Source organism: Bufo gargarizans, chromosome 5 (genome assembly GCF_014858855.1).
Source record: "Bufo gargarizans isolate SCDJY-AF-19 chromosome 5, ASM1485885v1, whole genome shotgun sequence".
Lineage (NCBI taxonomy): Eukaryota > Metazoa > Chordata > Amphibia > Anura > Bufonidae > Bufo > Bufo gargarizans.
In genome coordinates, this window is record NC_058084.1 from 149,142,474 (window position 1) to 149,165,111 (window position 22,638).

General features: G+C 40.6%; 1 protein-coding gene across 5 annotated transcripts in view; it reads right to left on the reverse strand.

Annotated features, from left to right (window-relative positions):
* PIEZO2 (piezo type mechanosensitive ion channel component 2) overlaps positions 1 to 22,638 on the reverse strand; it is a 537,568-nt gene that overhangs the window by 375,189 nt on the left and 139,741 nt on the right. For all 5 annotated transcript variants that reach the window (XM_044293449.1, XM_044293451.1, XM_044293452.1 and 2 more), the window contains exon 2: positions 10,792 to 10,887. In XM_044293449.1, the coding sequence (XP_044149384.1) occupies positions 10,792 to 10,887 (96 nt within the window). The remainder of the gene's footprint in view (positions 1 to 10,791; positions 10,888 to 22,638) is intronic.

The window sequence follows — 22,638 nt, forward strand, 5'->3', positions numbered from 1 at the left end:
TATGCCATAGAAAATAATACCCAACTCATACTACTCAGTACGGATGCTGAAAAAGCATTTGACAGAATGGATTGGAGATTTATGGAGGCTACCCTTCACAGATTTGGCTTCCCTTTCCAGTTTATGAAGGCGGTCCTGTCCCTGTACTCCTCCCCTCACGCAAATTTCAGGGGCTCTCTCTGCTCTTGCATGACCCTGTTGTGGTGCTTCCAGCCACACTTAAATTACTCAATGAATTTGGTCAACTGTCCAACTTTAAAATGCACAGCTATGGGAATTAATGTCCCCAGTAAAAGTAGTGTCCGACCTATCTAAGGAGTACCCTTTTCAATCGGCTAACTCTCATATCAATTATCTTGGTGTGAATATCCCCAGTGACCCTAACATGATATTACAATTCAATTACCCTACACTCCTGTCTAGTATCAAAACACAACTAAAAGATCTAAATATTCCATATATGTTGTGGATAGGCAGGAAACATTTTGTGAAGAGGTACATACAGGTACTTCTAAATTTGCTTTATTTAATGCAAACACTCCATATATTTTTACCAGACTCATACCTTTTGGCTGCCCACAGACTTTTCTCCTCCTTTATTTGGAAACAAGCTAGACCTTGTTTGGCTTATTCCACACTGGCACTACCCAAACATAAAGGAGGTTTTGGGCTCCCAGATGTCAAAATATATTACCAATAAATCCAACTGAGACTTCACTCTGAGCTCTTAAACCCCCACAATACTAGCTAGGTTGTCAAATTGCTCACAAGCTACTTTCTCCCTCCGATGACGACAATTTATGGAAGGTCCCTACTCTAGCTGGGCTAGGCTCTGGAGTTCCTCCATCATATAAAGGGGTCTTTAATACTTGAGCCAAGCTATCTTCCTTCCTCAACCTTCCTAGCGGCCCCTCGCCTTTTATGCCAATAAGACTTTTTAATAAGGTCTGCTTTTGGCGGCCAAGCTATTGGGGACTTGTTGAAGGGAAACTCAATACCCACTATGCGGGACCTCCAAGCATTGCTTCAGGTTTCAAAATGGACCTCCATCCATTACTCTCACTTCAGTATATTTTGTCAGCAGTATCTGCGCTCTGCACAAATAAACTACATATCTTCTTGGTATGATGCAATAATAAACTCTCCTAACACCCAGAGAAAATGTATATCTCATCTTTGCAATAAAATATTGGAAGTAAATGCTCCCATTAAACTTCACTTTATCCAACAATAGGAAAAAGATATGGGAATAATGCTTTCTGAAAGGGACACATCCTCGTTTCTTAGACATTCTCATGGCTTCTCGAGATGTGTTCGGCTCCAAGAGAACTCGTTCAAGTTGATCACGAAGTGGTATCGAACCCCAGACATAATTCATAAAATGGACCCCTCCAAGCCCTCAGTCTGTTGGAGATGCCATATTGACCAAGGTACGGCCTACCACATCTGGTGGACGTGTCCTAAGATAGACCCCTACTGGTAATCAATGTCAAACACTATCAAGCGAATTTGCCCATCAGTAGCTCCCATTTCACCCTCATTGGTGCTTTTAAATTTATCTGACCAACATTACCACTTAGCAGATTTGCAGCAAACTACTTATTCTGTTACATTGGTTATCTGAACAGGTGCCCTCACTAACGGATTGGATTAATAAGGCCATTAAATATGCAAATAAATATAAAATGGAGGGCACTCAAATGTCTAGATACACATACGGTAAATTATTTATTTGTGTAGGTAAAATTAATAAAATTATAAATCACAGGTGAGTGGCGTCGAAGTTATTTGCACCACAATCCGCAGTTGTCCTATATGGACCCCAAGTTCTTATATGTTAAAAAGTTAGTACTAGTACAGGTGATCAGTCTGTCTAGTAATTGAAATATATATAACATCCACCTTAGAGTGGGCCTGTGTGTCCCCTGCTAAGTTTGACCTAGGTATCCAGATATCAAGGATAAAATAGCAAAGATAAAAAGCACAGTAACCGCAACCTGAAAACAGGTATATCAAGTGGTGTTGCAGTTCCTTGTTGTGTCCGGGTGGATGGAGACAGTCTGATGTATATTAAAGCTGGAACAGTCTTACCCCATTGGAGATATGTCCGGATGGAAGATATATACTGGCGGTGGTCCGGTCCTGGGTAGCGTTGGTGCGCACGTCGGCTTGCTCCGCTCCTCTTGTCTGTAATCGTATCTCCTCCTTCCGGTATCTCTGGTGGCGTCCCACGTAGTGTATAGGATGGCGTCTCGCGTTGCTCAGGGATTCTCTAATTGCATCCCACGTGATGCGAGGGGTAGCATGTCACGTGACTCTGGGCGTATCCCCGTCACTACGGTCAGCTGACTGGACACGTCACCTATTGTAACCAGCTCTATTGGTAGCTTTTGCAGGCTTTCTTCATAAAATAAATTATAGCTATAAAACCATATATGGGTCAAGTTGCTGTCTGAATAGGAACCAAATGCGTTTCGGTGCACTCTTGCACCTTCATCAGTGGCAGACAGTTTTCCTAATCACCATCCTATTTATAGGGGAGGGATCTGTAGGGTGTCTTGGATGTTAGTAAAAGCCGGAGTGGATCCATTTCTTTCTATATAGGATTCACATATGATTAACTTAATGGCTATGGATGTTCAGTACCGGAATGTGTCTCCTTTAGGCTACTTTCACACTTGCGTTCAGAGCGGATCCGTCTGAGACGGATCAGCTCATATAATGTAGACGGTGGATCCGTTCAGAACGGATCCGTCTGCATTATATTGTAAAAAAAATTCTAAGTGTCAAAGTAGCCTCAGACGGATCCGTCCAGACTTTACATTGAAAGTCAATGGGGGACGGATCCGTTTGAAAATTGAGCCATAGTGTGTCATATTTAAACGGATCCGTCCCCATTGACTTACATTGTAAGTCTGGACGGATCCGTTTGCCTCCGCACGGCCAGGCGGACACCCAAACGCTGCAAGCAGCGTTCAGGTGTCCGCCTGCTGAGCGGAGCGGAGGCCAAATGCTGCCAGACTGATGCATTCTGAGCGGATTAGCATCCACTCAGAATGCATTAGGGCTGGACGGAAGCGTTCAGGGCCGCTTGTGAGAGCCTTTGAACGGAACTCACAAGCGGAGCCCCGAACGCTAGTGTGAAAGTAGCCTTATTCATTGTCATATGTATGGACATGGTGGGTTACATATGACCTGAATGAGTTTAAAGGGGACAATGAGAAATATAGAGACGATGAAGAGATGGAAACCATTCAGGCCCAATATAAATAGTCGTAACCTGTTGTGCCTGTGTGTATAGGGGTAGGTGAGGATAATACTCACTAAAATATGTATAGACATATTTTCTCAATTCTGGTGTAAGAAATAGTGTGAAATTGTTTGATGCAATTCTAATGATAGCAAAAGTGGGATCCGTTGCGGCACAAAGTGCCTGTGTGTATAAAAGGTGGGTAAGATTAATACTCACTAGAATATATAATATAAATATATTCTCAATTCAAGTCTAGAGAGTAATGTGAACCCTTTGGAATTATATGGATTTCTGCACAAATTGGTCATACAATGTGATCTGATCTTCATCTAAGTCACAACAATAGACAATTACAGTCTTCTTAAACTAATAACACACAAAGAATTAAATGTTACCATGTTTTTATTGAACACACCATGTCAATTTTCACAGTGCAGGTAGAAAAAGTATGTGAACCCCTAGACTAATGACATCTCCAAGAGCTAATTGGAGTGAGGTGTCATCCAACTGGAGTCCAATCAATGAGATGAGATTGGAGGTGTTGGTTACAGCTGCCCTGCCCTATAAAAAACACACACCAGTTCTGGGTTTGCTTTTCACAAGAAGCATTGCCTAATGTGAATGATGCCTCACACAAAAGAGCTCTCAGAAGACCTACGATTAAGAATTGGTGACTTGCATAAAGCTGGAAAGGGTTATAAAAGTATCCCCAAAAGCCTTGCTGTTCATCAGTCCACGGTAAGACAAATTGTCTATAAATGGAGAAAGTTCAGCACTGCTGCTACTCTCCCTAGGAGTGGCCGTCCTGTAAAGATGACTGCAAGAGCACAGCGCAGACTGCTCAATGAGGTGAAGAAGAATTCTAGAGTGTCAGCTAAAGACTTACAAAAGTCTCTGGCATATGCTAACATCCCTGTTAGCGAATCTACGATACATAAAAAACTAAACAAGAATGGATTTCATGGGAGGATACCACAGAGGAAGCCACTGCTGTCCAAAAAATACATTGCTGCACGTTTACAGTTTGCACAAGAGCACCTGGATGTTCCACAGCAGTACTGGCAAAATATTCTGTGGACAGATGAAACCAAAGTTGAGTTGTTTCGAAGAAACACACAGCACTATGTGTGGAAAAAAGAGGCACAGCGCACCAACCTCAAAACCTCATCCCAACTGTGAAGTATGGTGGTGGGGGCATCATGGTTTGAGGCTGCTTTGATGCGTCAGGGCCTGGACGAATTGCTATCATCAAAGAAAAAATGAATTCCCAAGTTTATCAAAACATTTTGCAGGAGAACTTAAGGCCATCTGTCCACCAGCTGAAGCTCAACAGAAGATGGGCGATGCAACAGGACAACGACCCAAAGCATAGAAGTAAATCAACAACAGAATGGCTTAAACAGAAGAAAATACGCCTTCTGGAGTGTCACAGGCAGAGTCCTGACATCAACCCGATTGAGATGCTGTGGCATGACCTCAAGAAAGCGATACACACCAGACATCCCAAGAATATTGCTGAACTGAAACAGTTCTGTAAAGAGGAATGGTCAAGAATTACTCCTGACCGTTGTGCACGTCTGATCTGCAACTACTGGAAACGTTTGGTGGAAGTTATTGCTGCCAAAGGAGGTTCAACCAGTTATTAAATCCAAGGGTTCACATACTTTTTCCACCTGCACTGTGAATGTTTACATGGTGTGTTCAATAAAAACATGGTAACATTTAATTCTTTGTGAGGTATTACCGTATTTTTCGCCGTATAAGACGCACTTTTTTCCCCCCAAAAGTGGGGGAAAAATAGCAGTGCGTCTTATACGGCGAATGTAGCTTATTTTGCCCAGTTTTCAATGATACACCCGCCGCGATGCCGTGCGGCGGGTGTATCAGCTGTGAGGGAGGAGGGGCTGGGGGCGGCATCTGCATTAATAATGACAGCGGGGCCCGTGCAGTGACTATTCTACTACACGGGCCCCGCTCACTGTATAATCATATCTCTCTAATAGTTAATTGTTCTATGCATGTAATCGCATAATGAGCGCTAATGAGCGCTGTGTATTACCGTACTTAAAACTAGCAGCGCTCGCCGTTCGGAGCAGAGAGGAGGGAGGAGGCAGGCCGGGAGGACGGGCACTTGCAGCGTGAGTCATACGTCACGCGCCTGCACCGCCCACTTATGAATGAAGCAGGCGGCGCAGGCGCGTGACGTATGACTCACGTTGCAAGCGCCCGTCCTCCCGGCCTGCCTCCTGCCTCCTCTCTGCTCCGAACGGCGAGCGCTGCTAGTTTTAAGTACGGTAATACACAGCGCTCATTAGCGCTCATTATGCGATTACATGCATAGAACAATTAACTATTAGAGAGATATGATTATACAGTAAGCGGGGCCCGTGTAGTAGAATAGTCACTGCACGGGCCCCACTGTCATTAAAGCAGATGCGACCCCCACCCCCTGTATTGAGGGTCATTCACTACAGGGACACTTATGGAGGGGATCTGTGGATGACAGCATAAGATGCTATATATGTGTCATCCACAGATCCCCCCCATAACTGTCATTCACAGATCCTCATCCTCATAACAGTGCCATCCAGAGAGGATCCCCCATAAGTGTCACCCACAGATCCCCCATAAGTGTCACCCACAGATCCCCCATAAGTGTCACCCACAGATCCCCCATAAGTGTCACCCACAGATCCCCCATAAGTGTCACCCACAGATCCCCCATAAGTGTCACCCACAGATCCCCCATAACAGTGCCACCCACAGATCCCCCATAACAGTGCGTCACCCACAGACCACAATTAGTTCAAAACCCACCAAAAGTGCACCTTTTTGGTTCAAAATATTTTTTTTCTTATTTTCCTCCTCAAAAATCTAGGTGCGTCTTATAGGCCGGTGCGTCTTATACGGCGAAAAATACGGTAGTTTAAGCAGACTGTGATTGTCTATTGTTGTGACTTAGATGAAGATCAGATCACATTTTATGACCAATTTGTGAAGAAATCCATATAATTCCAAAGGGTTCACATACTTTTTCTTGCAACTGTATATATATATATATATGTGAAGATGTCAATAGAGGTGATGGTCACTGGGGTATATTCAACTGGAGTGTATTTAATTTAATTATAGTGTGGGGAGGTAGGGGGAGGAGGGCCAGTCAGGGAGAGGGAGTCGGTGTGCTGACCCCGACACCCCGTCCCTGAGGGGCACCCCACCCTATAGAAACCCGAACAGTTCTAGCTCTGCATTTATGCCGGCAGGGACAATTGTTTCGAATTCGAAGATCTTCCGAGATTCCGCCCTAGACATATTGGATATATGATTTCCCCCCCTCTAGGGTTTCTTAATCTTTTCCAAGGCCATGTAGATCAGACCAGAGGGATCTTTATTATGGTATGTTTTGAAATGTTGGGAAACTGTATGGTTCTCATATCCTTTTTTTTATGTTATTGATGTGTTCTGCTACTCTTTTCTTGAATACACTTTTCGTCCGGCCTACATATTGTCTGTGACATGGGCATTCTAGAATGTATATGACATCTGTGGAGTTGCAAGATAAACTGTCGCTAATTGTATAGAGAAAGGAATTTTGTGTAGATTGTACCTGCAGAGTTTTTTTTTAGGAAAATGTGTCAATTTGCAATTATTGCAACTTCCACATCTGTAGAATCCTTTTAAATTAAGCCAGTTAGATTGGAAGCTTTTTTGTGTTTTTTTTGTGGTGGGGGCAATCATCAGACCTAGATTTGGTGCTTTTGTGTAAGTTATTAGAGGGTTATTCGGAAGGGATGGACCTATTATCTTGTCTCTTTGTAAGTGGTAAATGGCTTCAGTGAGTGAGGGGGAGCAGGCCTGACTATGTACTAACACTAATTAAAATCAGCCTATAGGGCAGACAGGATGGTTAGGAGTGCATGACTGAGGAGGCAGCCACACCTCCAGTACAAACTGCAAAGAAAAGCCAAAAAAGGGGGTCTGGTTTGGTATGTGCTGACTGACCCCCTTTTTTGGCTTTTTTTTGCAGTTTGTACTGGAGGTGTGGCTGCCTCCTCAGTCATGCACTCCTGACCATCCTGTCTGCCCTATAGGCTGATTTTAATTAGTGTTAGTACATAGTCAGGCCTGCTCCCCCTCACTCACTGAAGCCATGGCACCAGGAGTGAGATAGTTTGTGGACTCTCACTGCAATCCTTGGTAGCCGTTTGGCGCCGGTGGTGTTGTGGAGTGGGCCTGCTGTGTAACCTGCACTTCCTGAAGTGTATGGTAGCCGTCATGGCACCTAACAGGTAGTATTCAATGCAGGAACGTGGAACCTACACTCCCTGAAGTGTATGGTAGCCGTCATGGCACCTAACAGGTAGAATTTAGCGTAGGAACCCGTCTAACAGAGATCGCCTTGACGCTCGGCAGACAGGTTCAAATAATTTTGTATCTCGCACTTATAGTGTAGCACTTGTTATTATTATGCTATTTTGTACTCTATATTGCAGTTTATTGTCGCATTGCATGTTTCTGTCTTTTAATGTTGTTCCCTGCCATAGCAATGTGCTACTGCGGTTTGGTATGTGCTGACTGACCCCCTTTTTTGGCTTTTCTTTGTAAGTGGTGCCAATGTTTTCTTATTAGTTTATCAATTTTCTTATATTGGCCGAAGAAGGGAAGGATTATCCATATATTGTCACCTGGTTCATCTTTTTTATCTTTAGGGTCGAAAAACGATATTCTATCCATGTTCCTCACTTTAGTTAGGGCTATATCTAATGTTTTTGCAGGATATTTTTTAGCCAGAAATTGTTCCTTTAGTGTTACCGCTTCTTTTTCAAAGTTGTTATCAAGTGTGCAGTTCCTTTTTAATCTTCTGAACTGGCCATTAAATATGCAGACTGGAAGAATTATCCAGCTGAGAGAATTTTTCTCATGACAAATATCTGAGCTTGTGGTCCCCCTGGATACAATGGAGCAATAAGACCATCACCTCCCCCATAACCTGATAGCACCTCTATTTTTTTGCCCTACTTCTTTCACACACCAACAACTTGCCAATACCTCCTTTTATCCTACGTCTTTCCTCCTTCACTTTATTTTTCACTATTCTTTTCTCCTTCTCTCTATCTTTGAAATGCATATATGTGAATTTTCACATCCTTTTCACAACATTGCATTGCACTTACGCCAGTTAATGCAGTACTACTTTATTGGCTATCATGACTTTCTAGCTGTATGTATCGTTCACATGATCTTTGGGCCTGTTCCCCCATGTTGTTTGTATTTGTCAAGCTGCATTGATGTATGCTGTATACTTATCATTTTGAAAATTAATATAAAGATTTGATATAAAAAAAAGAGCTCAGTTCAGTCATTGCTGTGCCCCTGTTTATAATTTTTAAAGATTCTCTAGGTACTGGTACAGTGCCAAGTGATTGGCGAAAGGCAAATGTGGTGCCCATATTCAAAAAAAGGATCTAGGTCCTCCACAGGTAATTATAGACCAGTTAGTTTAACTTCTGTTGTGTGAAAAACGTTTGAAGGTGTTTGAAGGGACTATATACAGGAGTATGTGACTGTAAATAATATTATAAGTGATAACCAACATGGGTTTACCAAGGACAGAAGTTGTTAGACTAACCTGATTTGTTTTTATGAGGAGGTGAGTAGTAGCCTGGACAGAGGGGTGGCTGTGGATGTAGTGTTTCTGGATTTTGCAAAGGCTTTTGATACTGTCCTTCATAGACATTTAAAAGGTAAGTAAGGTATATAGGCTTGGAAAGTATAGTTTGTAATTGGATTAAAAAGTAGCTGAAGGACCGTGTCTAGAGAGCTGTGGTCAATAAGTTGTGTACCCCAAGGTTCAGTGCTGGGCCCTCTATTATTTAATTTATTTATTAATGGTATCAAGGACGGGATTAATAGCACCATTTCTATTTTTTCAGATGACACTAAGCTGTAGTACTGTGCAGTCTATGGAAGATGTCCATAAACTACAAGCTGACTTGAACACTGAATGATTTGGCATCAACTTGGCAAATGAGGTTCAATGTGGATAAATGTAAAGTTATGCATCTTGGTAGTAATAATCTCTGAGATTCATATGTCCTAGGTGATGTAACAACATTGTGAGAGTCACTTATAGAGAAGGATTTGGGTGTCCTTGTAGATGGTAGATTAAATAACAGCATACAATGTCAATCAGCTGCATCTAAGGCCACCAGGATAATGTCATGCATTAAAAGAGGCATGGACTCGCGGGGCAGGGATGTAATATTACCACTTTACAAAGCGTTGCTGCGGCCTCATCTGAAAAATGCAGTTCAGTTCTGGGCACCAGTCCATAGAAAGGACACACTGCAGCTAGAAAAAGTACGATAAGGGGCATGGAGGGTCTTAGTTATGAAAAAAGATTAAAATAATTGAATTTATTTAGTCTTGAGAAGACGTCTAAGGGGGGACATGATCAACTTATGAAAATGTATAAATGGGCAGTACAAAAAATATGGTGAAAAGCTGTTCCATATAAAATGCCCTCAAAAGACAAGGGGGCACTGCCTCCAACAGGAGAAAAAAAAGTTCAGTCTCCAGAAGCGTCAAAGCTACTTTACTGTAAGAATTGTGAATCTGTGGAATAGACTTCCTCGGGACATGGTCACAGCAGGAACAGTCTACAGTTTTAAAAGGGTTTAAATTAATTCTTAAAAGTAAACAACATTAATGCTTATGAAAACGTATAGAAATCTGAGTCTCACTTACTTCTGGGATTCGCGTCCCCACCTATCCCTTGGTTGAACTTGATGGACTTATGTGTTTTTTCAACTGTATCAACTATGTAACTATGTGACCTCAATTAATTTGGAAGCCTATGCAAGAAGGCAATGCAAGAACTACAGAAGTGGAAGAATTTGCCATGGGAACATGAACTGTAGCAGCAAAGTTCCTGAAATCTCAAAACTTGGCTGAAACCTGTAGTCAAGCACTGCTAAAAACAGGCAGACCAGGTATCCCAAACTCATCGTTGATGGAGTTTGGTAAGAAATATGATAGCTGGATCTATTGGGTCATGGGAGCATATTTTATCTGTTCCTTCACAGTATCTTAGAAATCTTGTAAAATTAGACAGAACCACTAAGTATATGGGATAATTTAGCGCAAATACTGCAGCTTTAGTATGACAGGCACGATTTCTGGACTTTAGTTGCATGTGGCTACTGCTTGAAGTTGGAGTCTTTAAACTAATAGAAGGAGAATATTGGATCAAAAAAAAAAAAAAAAAAAAAAACTTTATTGAATATAAAGACTGATTATTGCTTTATTTCCTACAAGAACCAGTCTCCATAAAAAAGGGCAGTGCTTCACATGAATCAAGAGATACCTGTTGTGGATGTGCTGTACTGATCCTATTTATAGAGCACATTGCACAACAGTCTCTGTATATGTAAAAGTTTTACCACTACAGAAATAACAAATAAATTATATTATCCAAGGGAAATCTCAACATGTAATAAATATGTATTATGATGTCATCTTGTCAAATCATATCTTACCTTGCATTGTTATCTTGGTTGGTTCCGAAAATAAAGGAATAAGCAAGAGGTAAATGAGGTAGACGAATGATATTCCATTGTACCGGAACATACATGCTGTTAAAGAAAGAAGACAATTAATGAGTGACTGATGTTAGCAAATACATTTCTATTTGACATATTCTACAGATTTCCAAATAAGTATCTTCCAAAAAAATGATTTAATAGGATGTAAGACGATTTTTAGCACTTTATATGAATAGTGGACTTTGGATCTGGGTCCCAGGGTTTTACACCCCTCTGTGGTTACTCTACAAGGTGCTGCTCTTCTTAAAATAAATATTGTCTATACATCGCAAGTGTACAGGGAGTGCAGAATTATTAGGCAAATGAGTATTTTGACCACATCATCCTCTTTATGCATGTTGTCTTACTCCAAGCTGTATAGGCTCGAAAGCCTACTACCAATTAAGCATATTAGGTGATGTGCATCTCTGTAATGAGAAGGGGTGTGGTCTAATGACATCAACACCCTATATCAGGTGTGCATAATTATTAGGCAACTTCCTTTCCTTTGGCAAAATGGGTCAAAAGAAGGACTTGACAGGCTCAGAAAAGGCAAAAATAGTGAGATATCTTGCAGAGGGATGCAGCACTCTTAAAATTGCAAAGCTTCTGAAGCGTGATCATCGAACAATCAAGCGTTTCATTCAAAATAGTCAACAGGGTCGCAAGAAGCGTGTGGAAAAACCAAGGCGCAAAATAACTGCCCATGAACTGAGAAAAGTCAAGCGTGCAGCTGCCAAGATGCCACTTGCCACCAGTTTGGCCATATTTCAGAGCTGCAACATCAATGGAGTGCCCAAAAGCACAAGGTGTGCAATACTCAGAGACATGGCCAAGGTAAGAAAGGCTGAAAGACGACCACCACTGAACAAGACACACAAGCTGAAACGTCAAGACTGGGCCAAGAAATATCTCAAGACTGATTTTTCAAAGGTTTTATGGACTGATGAAATGAGAGTGAGTCTTGGTGGGCCAGATGGATGGGCCCGTGGCTGGATTGGTAAAGGGCAGAGAACTCCAGTCCGACTCAGACGCCAGCAAGGTGGAGGTGGAGTACTGGTTTGGGCTGGTATCATCAAAGATGAGCTTGTGGGGCCTTTTCGGGTTGAGGATGGAGTCAAGCTCAACTCCCAGTCCTACTGCCAGTTTCTGGAAGACACCTTCTTCAAGCAGTGGTACAGGAAGATGTCTGCATCCTTCAAGAAAAACATGATTTTCATGCAGGACAATGCTCCATCACACGCGTCCAAGTACTCCACAGCGTGGCTGGCAAGAAAGGGTATAAAAGAAGAAAATCTAATGACATGGCCTCCTTGTTCACCTGATCTGAACCCCAATGAGAACCTGTGGTCCATCATCAAATGTGAGATTTACAAGGAGGGAAAACAGTACACCTCTCTGAACAGTGTCTGGGAGGCTGTGGTTGCTGCTGCATGCAATGTTGATGGTGAACAGATCAACAACACTGACAGAATCCATGGATGGCAGGCTTTTGAGTGTCCTTGCAAAGAAAGGTGGCTATATTGGTCACTGATTTGTTTTTGTTTTGTTTTTGAATGTCAGAAATGTATATTTGTGAATGTTGAGATGTTATATTGGTTTCACTGGTAAAAATAAATAATTGAAATGGGTATATATTTGTTTTTTGTTAAGTTGCCTAATAATTATGCACAGTAATAGTCACCTGCACACACAGATATCCCCCTAAAATAGCTAAAACTAAAAACAAACTAAAAACTACTTCCAAAAATATTCAGCTTTGATATTAATGAGTTTTTTGGGTTCATTGAGAACATGGTTGTTGTTCAATAATAAAATTAATCCTCAAAAATACAATTTGCCTAATAATTCTGCACTCCCTGTAGTGTGTTATTCTATAGGAATACTATAGCAGTTTACTAACATGTTGTCTATAGACAGGTATTTTGTAGATATGTAGGCAGATATACACTACTCACAAAATGTTACGGATAATTGGCATGTGGGTGAAATTACAGGATGAACCTAAAATGCACTGTGACCTTTATAGGTGAACTTAATTGACCTTCTCTAAACTTTTGAATGCATATGTCCAACTGTCCATTGTTTCAGTACTTTTTGCAAAACTTGCTGTTCTCTACAACTAGGCATGTATACATGATTTAGGCTGGCAACGATTGTCAAAAGATCTGTAATTACCTTATAATAACAGCTTTCATTAATGTCCCCTGTCCCTTTCCACTGCTCCCTTAAAAGACCGTTCCTATGGCTTAATGTGATTAGTAGAACTACAAGTAACAGCACACTGCTAGTCAATTGCACAAAGATTTAAGCAAATACTAAATGAAAAATAGTTAGAAGCTCTTTGCGCATACAGCCTACAATCTGGGCAAAGTGGCACCCAGCTATATCCTACACATGCCTCTCCCAGGCTGTAAGCCTGCAATATGGGCAAAGTAGAATACAGCTATAAAATCTTTCTAATTAAAAGCACATGGTAAATGGGCGGCGGTGCACGGTTCAAACTCACCAACATGTAAGCCCAGGAGAGGCATGTTAGAGTAGGCCCTATCTGATGAGAAGCCACCTTGTCGTTCGGTAGATGGGCCCGACATATTTTTGATCAATTATATGCGCAAAGAAATTCTAACTGCCGTTGCAGTAAGTATGGCCACCAAGCAGTTTATTTTTCATTTAGTATTTGCTTATATCTTTGTGCAATTGACTAGCAGTGTGTTGTTACTTGTAGTTCTACTAATCACATTGTGTTTCAGCCAAGGTAGCGTGCACCTGCGTTGTCAAATTTACTTATTATGGAGGTACTGGTTGGTTTGTTTTTCCTTCCAGTTGCTATGGCTTGTCTGTCTCCAGCTAAGACAGGAAGACATAGGGGCGGTCCTTCACACTTCAGAGTGAGAAGGCGTGTCTCTCAGTAATCTAATCTGATTGGCTGGCAGGGAGCTGCTGGCTACAGCAAGTGTGTATGTGAAGTGAGGGAAAGAAGTTTTGGCCTCAGGGAACTGTCAGAGGAGCCAATTTGAGAAGGTCCTCATATTGTAGAGGTTAAAACAGCCATAGTTAAGGAAAAGCTCAAAGAAAACAGTGAAGAAACTAAAGATTTCTTTATGCATAATGCTGCAGCAGCAGTAAAATATTCTAAAATAGATTTTTTTATGAAAACATGGCAGTTACACTTTAACGGCAAAATTCACAACAAGTGTTTGATCTATGAATCACCCAATACATTTCCTGGTTCAATTAGAATTGGTATTTAACCCCTGCCCGACCGCCCATTGACTATAAACATCCTGGGCGGTCGGGCTTATCTCTGATCGGACATTTTAGAACGTCCTTTCAGAGATGGCAGCTGCATGCTAATTGTGCGGCTGCCGAGCGGGGGGCCCGCTGTCAGTGACAGCAGGGCACCCCATAGAGAAGGCAGGGACCATTCCTAGCTGTCCCTGCCATCTAGATTGCTGTATGCACAGCACTGAACGAGCACTGTGTATACAGCAAGGAAGCGATGTGCCGCTTCCTATCCCGGCCTGGTGGTCGAGTGACCACCGGGGCTGGGAGAGTGCAGGAGCTGCCGGATCTTCTACAGACCTTGATCAGCCATGCACTGAGGCTGTACAGTATAGTATTATGCTGTACAGCCTGTCTGGGGTGTGTGAAATCAATAGCGGAAAAAAAAAAAAGAAGTTACTGGTAAATGTCCCCCAGAGGTCTTGCATGACCTTATGGGGGGAACAAAGTGTAAAAAAAAAAAAAATATGTTTTAGAAAAAAAAATATATAAAGTTTCACATGTAAAAAAATAAATGTTTTCCCCAATTAAGCCATTTAAAAAATAGAAAATAAATAATTAAAATAGACATATTTGGTATCACCACGTCTGTAACGACCGGCTCTATAAAAATGTAACATCATCTACCCCATCAGGTCAAAGCCAAAAATAAATAAATAAACCTTACGCCAAAAAAGATTTTTTAGTTACCTCACCTCCCCAAAAAACATAATGTTAATCGATCAAAAAGTCATATGTACCCCTAAATGGTAGCAATAAAAGCATCACCTTTTCGTGCAAAAAATAAGCCCCCACACAAGCCAATAGCCAGAAAATTTTTAACGTTTCTAAAAATGCTCTTATTGTGTAAAATGCAAAAAAATAAAATAAAATAGATATATTTGTTATTGCCGTAACAACTGGCTCTACAAAAATATCACATGAGCTACCCCGTCAAGTGAACGTCGTAAAAAAATATAAAAAAATTACTCCAGAAAAGCTATTTTAGTCACCCCACCTCCTAAAAAAACATATCAATCAAAAAGTCGTATGTACCCCAAAACCGTCACCTCATCCCGCAAAAAACAAGCCCTCACACAAGACCATAGCCAGAAAAATTTTAAAATATGACTCCAAGAAAATGGCAACACGAAAACATAATTACATTTTTTTTTTAAATGTTATTGTGTAAAATGTAAAAATAAACACAAAAACTAAACATAGTTGGTATTGTTGCGTCCGTAATGACAGGATCTATAAAAATATCACATGATATACCCCATCAAGTGAACGGAGTAAACAAAAAATATTAAAATGACACCAAAATTACATAAAAAGCGACCAGAAAGCCAAATGTACCCCCAAATGGGGCCAATAAAAACAACAGCTTGTCCCGCACAAAATAAGCCCTCACGCAGCTCAACAAATTTTTTTTTAAAGTTGTCGCTCTTAAAAGCCATGAGAGAAAATTCCATGTTAGAAAATCCAGATGCCGCTCCTTCCCTTCTGAGCCCTGCCGCAGTTTAAGATCACAATTGGGGTGTTACTGTATTCAGGAGAAAATGGGTAGCAAATTGTGGGGGGATATTCTATGGTTATCTTTTGTGAAAAAGAAAGTTTGGGGCTAAAGCACCATAAAAAAAAATTATATTATTTTTCATTTTCACAGCCAACTATTAAAACTTTTATAAAAAAGCCAGTTGGGTCAAGTGCTCACTACACCCTTTAAAAATTCCTTGGGTGGTGTGGTCACCTTTTGGGGATTTTCACTGTGGGGGTACCTCGGGTTCTCTTCAAATGCAACATAGTGCCCTAAAACCAGTCCAGCAAAATCTGCCCAACAAAAACCATATGGCTCTCCTTGCCTTCTGTGTCCTGCTGTGTGCCCATACAGCGGTTTACGGCCACATATGGGTTTTTTATGTAAACTGCAGAATCAGGGAAATAAATATTGAGGTCTGTTTTGTTGTTAACCCTTAATTAAAATGGAAAATCTGCAAAAAAAATTGCTTTAATTCATGTGGAAAACTTAAAGGGCTAACATTTCTACAAACAGTTTTGAATAGTTTGGGGGTGTAGTTTCTGAAATGGGGGTCATTCATGGGTGGTTTCTATTATGTGAGCTCCTCAAAGTGACTTCAGAACTGAACTGTTCCTTAAAAAAGTTGATTTTAGAAATGTTTGTAAAAAAATTCAAAATTTGCTTCTAAAATTCTAAACCTTCTAACATCTTAAAAAAATTATAATAACATTACCAAAATGATGCCAACATAAAGCATGCAAATAAAGATTTGTTTGTACACTGCTTGGTTTTGCTGCGGATAGGGTTCCCATCCAAATAATGCTAGATAAGTAAATCACAGCAAGATCTTGTTTTTATCAATCAAAGGTGTTATTTATTTTAACACTTTAAGTATGACATGCGGCCAAAATGTGAGTGTAAACGTTTTCGGCAAAAATGCCTTCATCAGACACTGTGCCGCAATTGAAGAAGTAATCACAGAAAGTACACACTTGTTAGGTGCTCTGGAGCACAGAAGAAACCGCCCATTTTTCTGTATAGATGTCAGTCTCTGTGTATTTGCAAAGCAGTAGGTTTTCTAACTCACAGAGACTTCCATCAGATAGAAGCCCTAATTACACATGTGTCACTCTTATCTCTGAACAAATCATTAGTCAGACCACACATGGAGTACTGTGTACAGTTCTGGGCTCCAGTGAACAAAGCAGACATAGCAGAGCTGGAGAGGGTCCATAGGAGGGCAACTAAAGTAATAACTGGAATCGGGCAACTACAGTACCCTGAAAGATTATCAAAATTAGGGTTATTCACTTTAGAAAAAAGACGACTGAGAGGAGATCTAATTAATATGCATAAATATATCAGGGGTCAGTACAGAGATCTATCCCATCATCTATTCATTCCCAGGACGGTGACTGTGACGAGGGGACATCCTCTGCGTCTGGAGGAAAGAAGGTTTGTACACAAACATAGAAGAGGATTCTTTACGGTAACAGCAGTGAGACTATGGAACTCTCTGCCTGAGGAGGTGGTGATGGTGAGTACAATAAAGGAATTCAAGAGGGGCCTGGATGTATTTCTGGAGCATAATAATATTACAGGCTATAACTAGTAGAGAGAGATCGCTGATCCAGGGATTTATTCTGATTGCCTGATTGTCGGGAAAGGAATTTTTTTTCCCCTAAAGTGAGGAAAATTGGCTTCTACCTCACAGGGTTTTTTTGCCTTCCTCTGGATCAACTTGCAGGATGACAGGCCGAACTGGATGGACAAATGTCTTTTTTCGGCTTATGCACTATGTTACTATGTTATTAACTTTTGACAGATCATAAACACTTATTTAAACTACATTTTTATCAGTTTTATAAGAACTGAGCTATGAACAGAACTCACTGGACTCACTGTGATCAGAAAGCCTGATAATCTGCAAATACACAGAAACTGATATCTGTACAGAGAAAAGGGGTAACAATTTTTAATAAAGATTACCTGGGCGTATTACCTGTGAAAGAACCATCGCAGCGGTGCATGGCCATGTACTAAAGTTTATCCACTTACTCACGTAAGACCAAGAAGCGCTGTAAAATTCACGTAAGCTGACATAGGTCTCCCACGAGAGTACAGACGGGATCCAAACAGATAACCGGACCCGATACAAATACAGCGGAGAAAGACTGAAGCGTGGGACGCCACGACAGAAAACCTCCCGCAGACCTAACCGAGTGAATTCACACGGGACACAGTGAGTAACACTAACTCAAGTGGAACTATACTGAACCGCTGTACGCAAGGCGGCATAAGCACGGTGACATTAGACGTGCTGGACTAGTGACTTTCTCACCTACAGTTTACTCAGAATTCGAGACCACTATAGGTGATGGATAATTGAACACAGTTCATCTTCAAATATCTTTTCCCATACCCTATACGGTGGCATAAGATTATATTTATATGCATTTAAGATTATGTGAAATCTATATGTGAATATTACCTGCGAATATATTTGAAGCACAATATTCAATCAGCTCTGTATTGCTCCGTCGCAGACGACTGTGATCCAATAGCCTACCCAATTGGGGGGACACGGATGCAGCCCTCTGTGCGTAGCATTCAGACTTCTGTGCCCTAAGAAAATTCTACTCGTTTGGCCGACACTGAGATTATATGCTTTTTATTTTATTTTTTTTATATATTTTATATGAATTTTACCTTGGTGCACTCAGTATATAGCGTTGATGGTTTAATAAATTTTTATTCAATTCCCACGTGTAATCCGATTGTTTTGAGTGCCGATTCTATCCAGTCTATACTACAATTTTTAATAAAGACCAATTGAAAAATGATTTGTAGCCCAAAATAAGCAGTATGTCATGATAATAATAATAATGGTAATAAAAAGACTAGATATGTGATAGGCACTCCTCCGACTGATTTGTATACAGGCAAAAATGGATATACCTTAACATAATTAAAAGATTTATTCCAAAATAGTAAGTGTGGCGAAACCAACCTCGCAACTGGGTTTTGACAGACCGGCAGCACAGCATAAATCTGTCTTTAGAATTGTATTTTATGTTATGTGAGGGTACCCAGATAGCTAATTTTATTGTATTTGTGTAGCCTGAGTGCCATTCACCTAATAATATGCACTCAGACTTGAGCTATCTGGGGATATGTTAAATGTCTGTGTTTACTGTAAGGGTTGTGACATTGTATGTTTAAATAGTGATTTCTGTCCTGTTGTCTCCACATGTGTATTGGCGATTTCCCTTTGTCCTGAAAGATAATTGAATTACTCCTCAGGTGTCTCCATGGCAGAGAGGAGGAAACCATGATGCATTGTGGGGATGTATTGTGTCTGTGTATCCTGAATTGCTGCATATCTGTCCTGTGTCATAGTCTTCCATCTGGTCCCCTAGGGGCGTGTCCACCAGATGGGGACCTGCATAAATAAGGGCGGGTAGCCCTCAATAAAGTGTGCCTGTTTTATCCTTCATCATGTTGAGACTGGTGTTTGGGTAACTGATCAACACTGGGGGATTGCTATACGCTGAAGATTTTCTATACTCCCCTGGCATAACTACTAGCTCTTGTAAGAGCTGTTCCTGCTCTCTGGTTTTAGGAGAGGTTCACCCACTGGAGCCTGGAGCCTTGTCGTAGGTCCAGGGTGGGTAGGAGACGGTGAGACCTCAACCAAGCTTCGGCGGTTCGTGGGGTCTGCAGTGCGTACGGTGTCAAGTGGAGTGCTTGGAGTCCTCGGAAAGCACTAGGAGCATCTATCAATGGATTTAATGATTATTGTTGGGGCCCCAATTGTATATAGATACACATGTCTATATATATGTATTTCAATGTTATAATATATTGCTATTACTGTTTGTACTATGTTGTTTGATTAATCTCGATATAGTAATTATATTAAAGAAATATATCAAACATTAATTCCAATCTTATAAATAAAATTAAAAATGTATATTGAAATAAAAAATCTAAATAAATGGCATAAATAGCTGGCGTAAATAAATAAATCACTTCAATAGTTAATGATTGTCCAGTATTACTGTTCACAATAGATACGTTTCATCTGTTATTCAGAGCAGACCCTTGTGGGTAATTGTGCAACATCTATGCAACGATGAAAAGATTTGGGTATGACGGTTTCTTGTAGATCTATATACAATTGGGGCCCCAACAATAATCATGAAATTTATGTATTTTAACCCCTTAAGGACCCTGCCATATTTCACCTTAAAGGGCTTCTGTCACTCCACTAAACTCATTTTTTTTTTTTTGGTCTCCCTAAAATCCTTATGCTGCGATTTCTCAATATATATAGCTATTACTCTTTTTGGTTCAGTAGTTCTATCAAAAAACTGACTTTTATATTATGCAAATTACCTCTCTAGCAGCAGGTACGGCGGCTACCTGCTGCTAGCAGCCGCATCCTCCATTCATAATGACGCCCCCTCCTCATGTTGATTGACATGGCCAGCGGACGCGCTCGTCCTCTGACTGGCCCTGTCTGCGTTTTAAATCTCGCGCCGGTCTTCAGTTGGTGCAGGTGCACTGAGTGGAGGATGCTCGCTCGGCCGCTCCATCCTCAGTGCGCCTGCGCCGGGTGTACATGTGACGTCATCGCGCAGGCGCACTGAGGATGGAGCGGCCGAGCGAGCGTCCTCCACTCAGTGCGCCTGCGCCAACTGAAGACCGGCGCGAGATTTAAAAAGCAGACAGGGCCAGTCAGAGGACTAGCTCGTCCGCTGGCCCTGTCAATCAACATGAGGAGGGGGCATCATTATGAATGGAGGATGCGGCTGCTAGCAGCAGGTAGCCGCCCTACCTGCTGCTAGAGAGGTAATTTGCATAATATAAAAGTCAGTTTTTTTTTTATAGAACTACTGAACCAAACAGAGTAATAGCTATATATATTGAGAAATCGCAGCATAAGGATTTTAGGGAGACCAAAAAAAAAATATGAGTTTAGTGGAGTGACAGAAGCCCTTTAAGGACCAGGCAATTTTTTGTAAATCTGGCATGTGTCACTTTATATGGTGATAACTTTAAAACGCTTTTACTTATCCAGGCAATTCTGAGATTGTTTTCTCATCACGTATTGTATTTCATAACAGTGGTAAAATTGAGCACCAAATTTACCAAAAAGTTTGAAAAATTAGCTAATTCCCAAATTTCAATATCTCTACTTTTATAATAGATAGTAATACCTCCAAAAATAGTTATTATTTTACATTCCCCATATGTCTACTTCATGTTTGGATCATTTTGTGACTGCCGTTAGAAGGCTTAGAAGTTTAGAAGCAAATCTTCAGTTCAGGTCTTAAGTCAATTTGTAAGGCTTACATAATAGAAACCACCCAAAAATGTTCCTATTTTACAAAGTACACCCCTCAAGGTATTCAAAACTAATTTTACAAACTTTGATAACCCTTTAGGTGTTCCACAAGAATTAATGGAAAATAGAGATAACATTTAAAAATTTCACTTTTTTGGCAGATTTTCCATTTGAATCCATTTTTCCGAGTTACAAAGCAAGGGTTAACAGCCTTGCTTTGTAAACACCCCATATGTGGTCGTAAACTGCTGTACGGGCACATGGCAGGGCACAGAAGGAAAGGAATGCCATATAGTTTTTGGAAGGCAGATTTTGCTGGACAGATTTTTTGATATCATGTCCTATTTGAAGCCCCCTGATGCACACCTAGAGTAGAAACTCCAAAGAAGTGACCCAATTTTAGAAACTATACCCCTCAAGGTATTAAAAACTGAATTTACAAACTTTTTTTAACCATTCAGGTGTTCCACAAGAATTAATGGAAAATAGAGATGACATTTCAGAATTTCACTTTTTGGGCAGATTTTCCATTTTAATAATTTTTTTCCAGCTACAAAGCAAGGGTTAACAGCCAAACAAAACTCAATATTTATGGCCCTGATTCTTTAGTTTACAGAAACACCCCATATGTGGTTGTAAACTGCTGTACGGGCACACAGCATTGTGCAGAAGGAAAGGAACGCCATATGGTTTTTTGGAAAGCAGATTTCACTGGGATAATTTTAAGCTGCCATGTGCCATTTGAAGCCCCCTGATGCACACCTAGAGTAGAAACTCCAAAGAAGTGACCCAATTTTAGAAACTACACCCCTCAAGGTATTAAAAACTGAATTTACAAACTTTTTTTAACCCTTCAGGTGTTCCACAAGAATTAATGGAAAATAGAGATGACATTTCATAATTTCACTTTTTTGGCAGATTTTCCATTTTATTAAATTTTTTCCAGTTACAAAGCAAGGGTTAACAGCAAAAAAAAACCTCAATATTTATGGCCCTGATTCTGTGGTTTACAGAAACACCCCATATGTGGTCGTAAACTGCTGTACAGGCACACGGCGTGGCGCAGAAGGAAAGGAATGCAATATGGTTTTTGAAAGGCAAATTTTGCTGGACTGTTTTTTTTTACATCATGTCCTATTTGAAGCCCCCCTGATGCACCCCTAGAGTAGAAACTCCAAATAAGTAACCCCATTTTGGAAACTACAGGATAGGGTGGCAGTTTTGTTGGCACTATTTTATGGTACATATGATTTTTGGTTGCTCTATATTACACTTTTTGTGAGGCAAGGTAACAAGAAATAGCTGTTTTGGCACTGTTTGGAACATTCATCTGACAGGTTAGATCATGTGGTATTTTTATAGAGCAGGTTGTCACGGACGCGACAATAACAAATATGACTTCAGTTTTACATAACAAAGCTTTTTTTTTTTTATGATTCTTTAGTGTCTCCACATTTTGAAAGCCATAGTTTTATTTATTTTTTGGGTGACTGTCTTGTGTAGGGGCTAATTTTTTTCGGGATGAGATGACGGTTTGATTGGCACTATTTTGGAGTGCGTATACTACTAATTTATCGCTTGCTATTACACTTTTTATGATGTAAGGTGACAATAAAAGGCATTTTTTTTCCTTTTTTTTAGGCCATGTGATATTTTTATAGAGCAG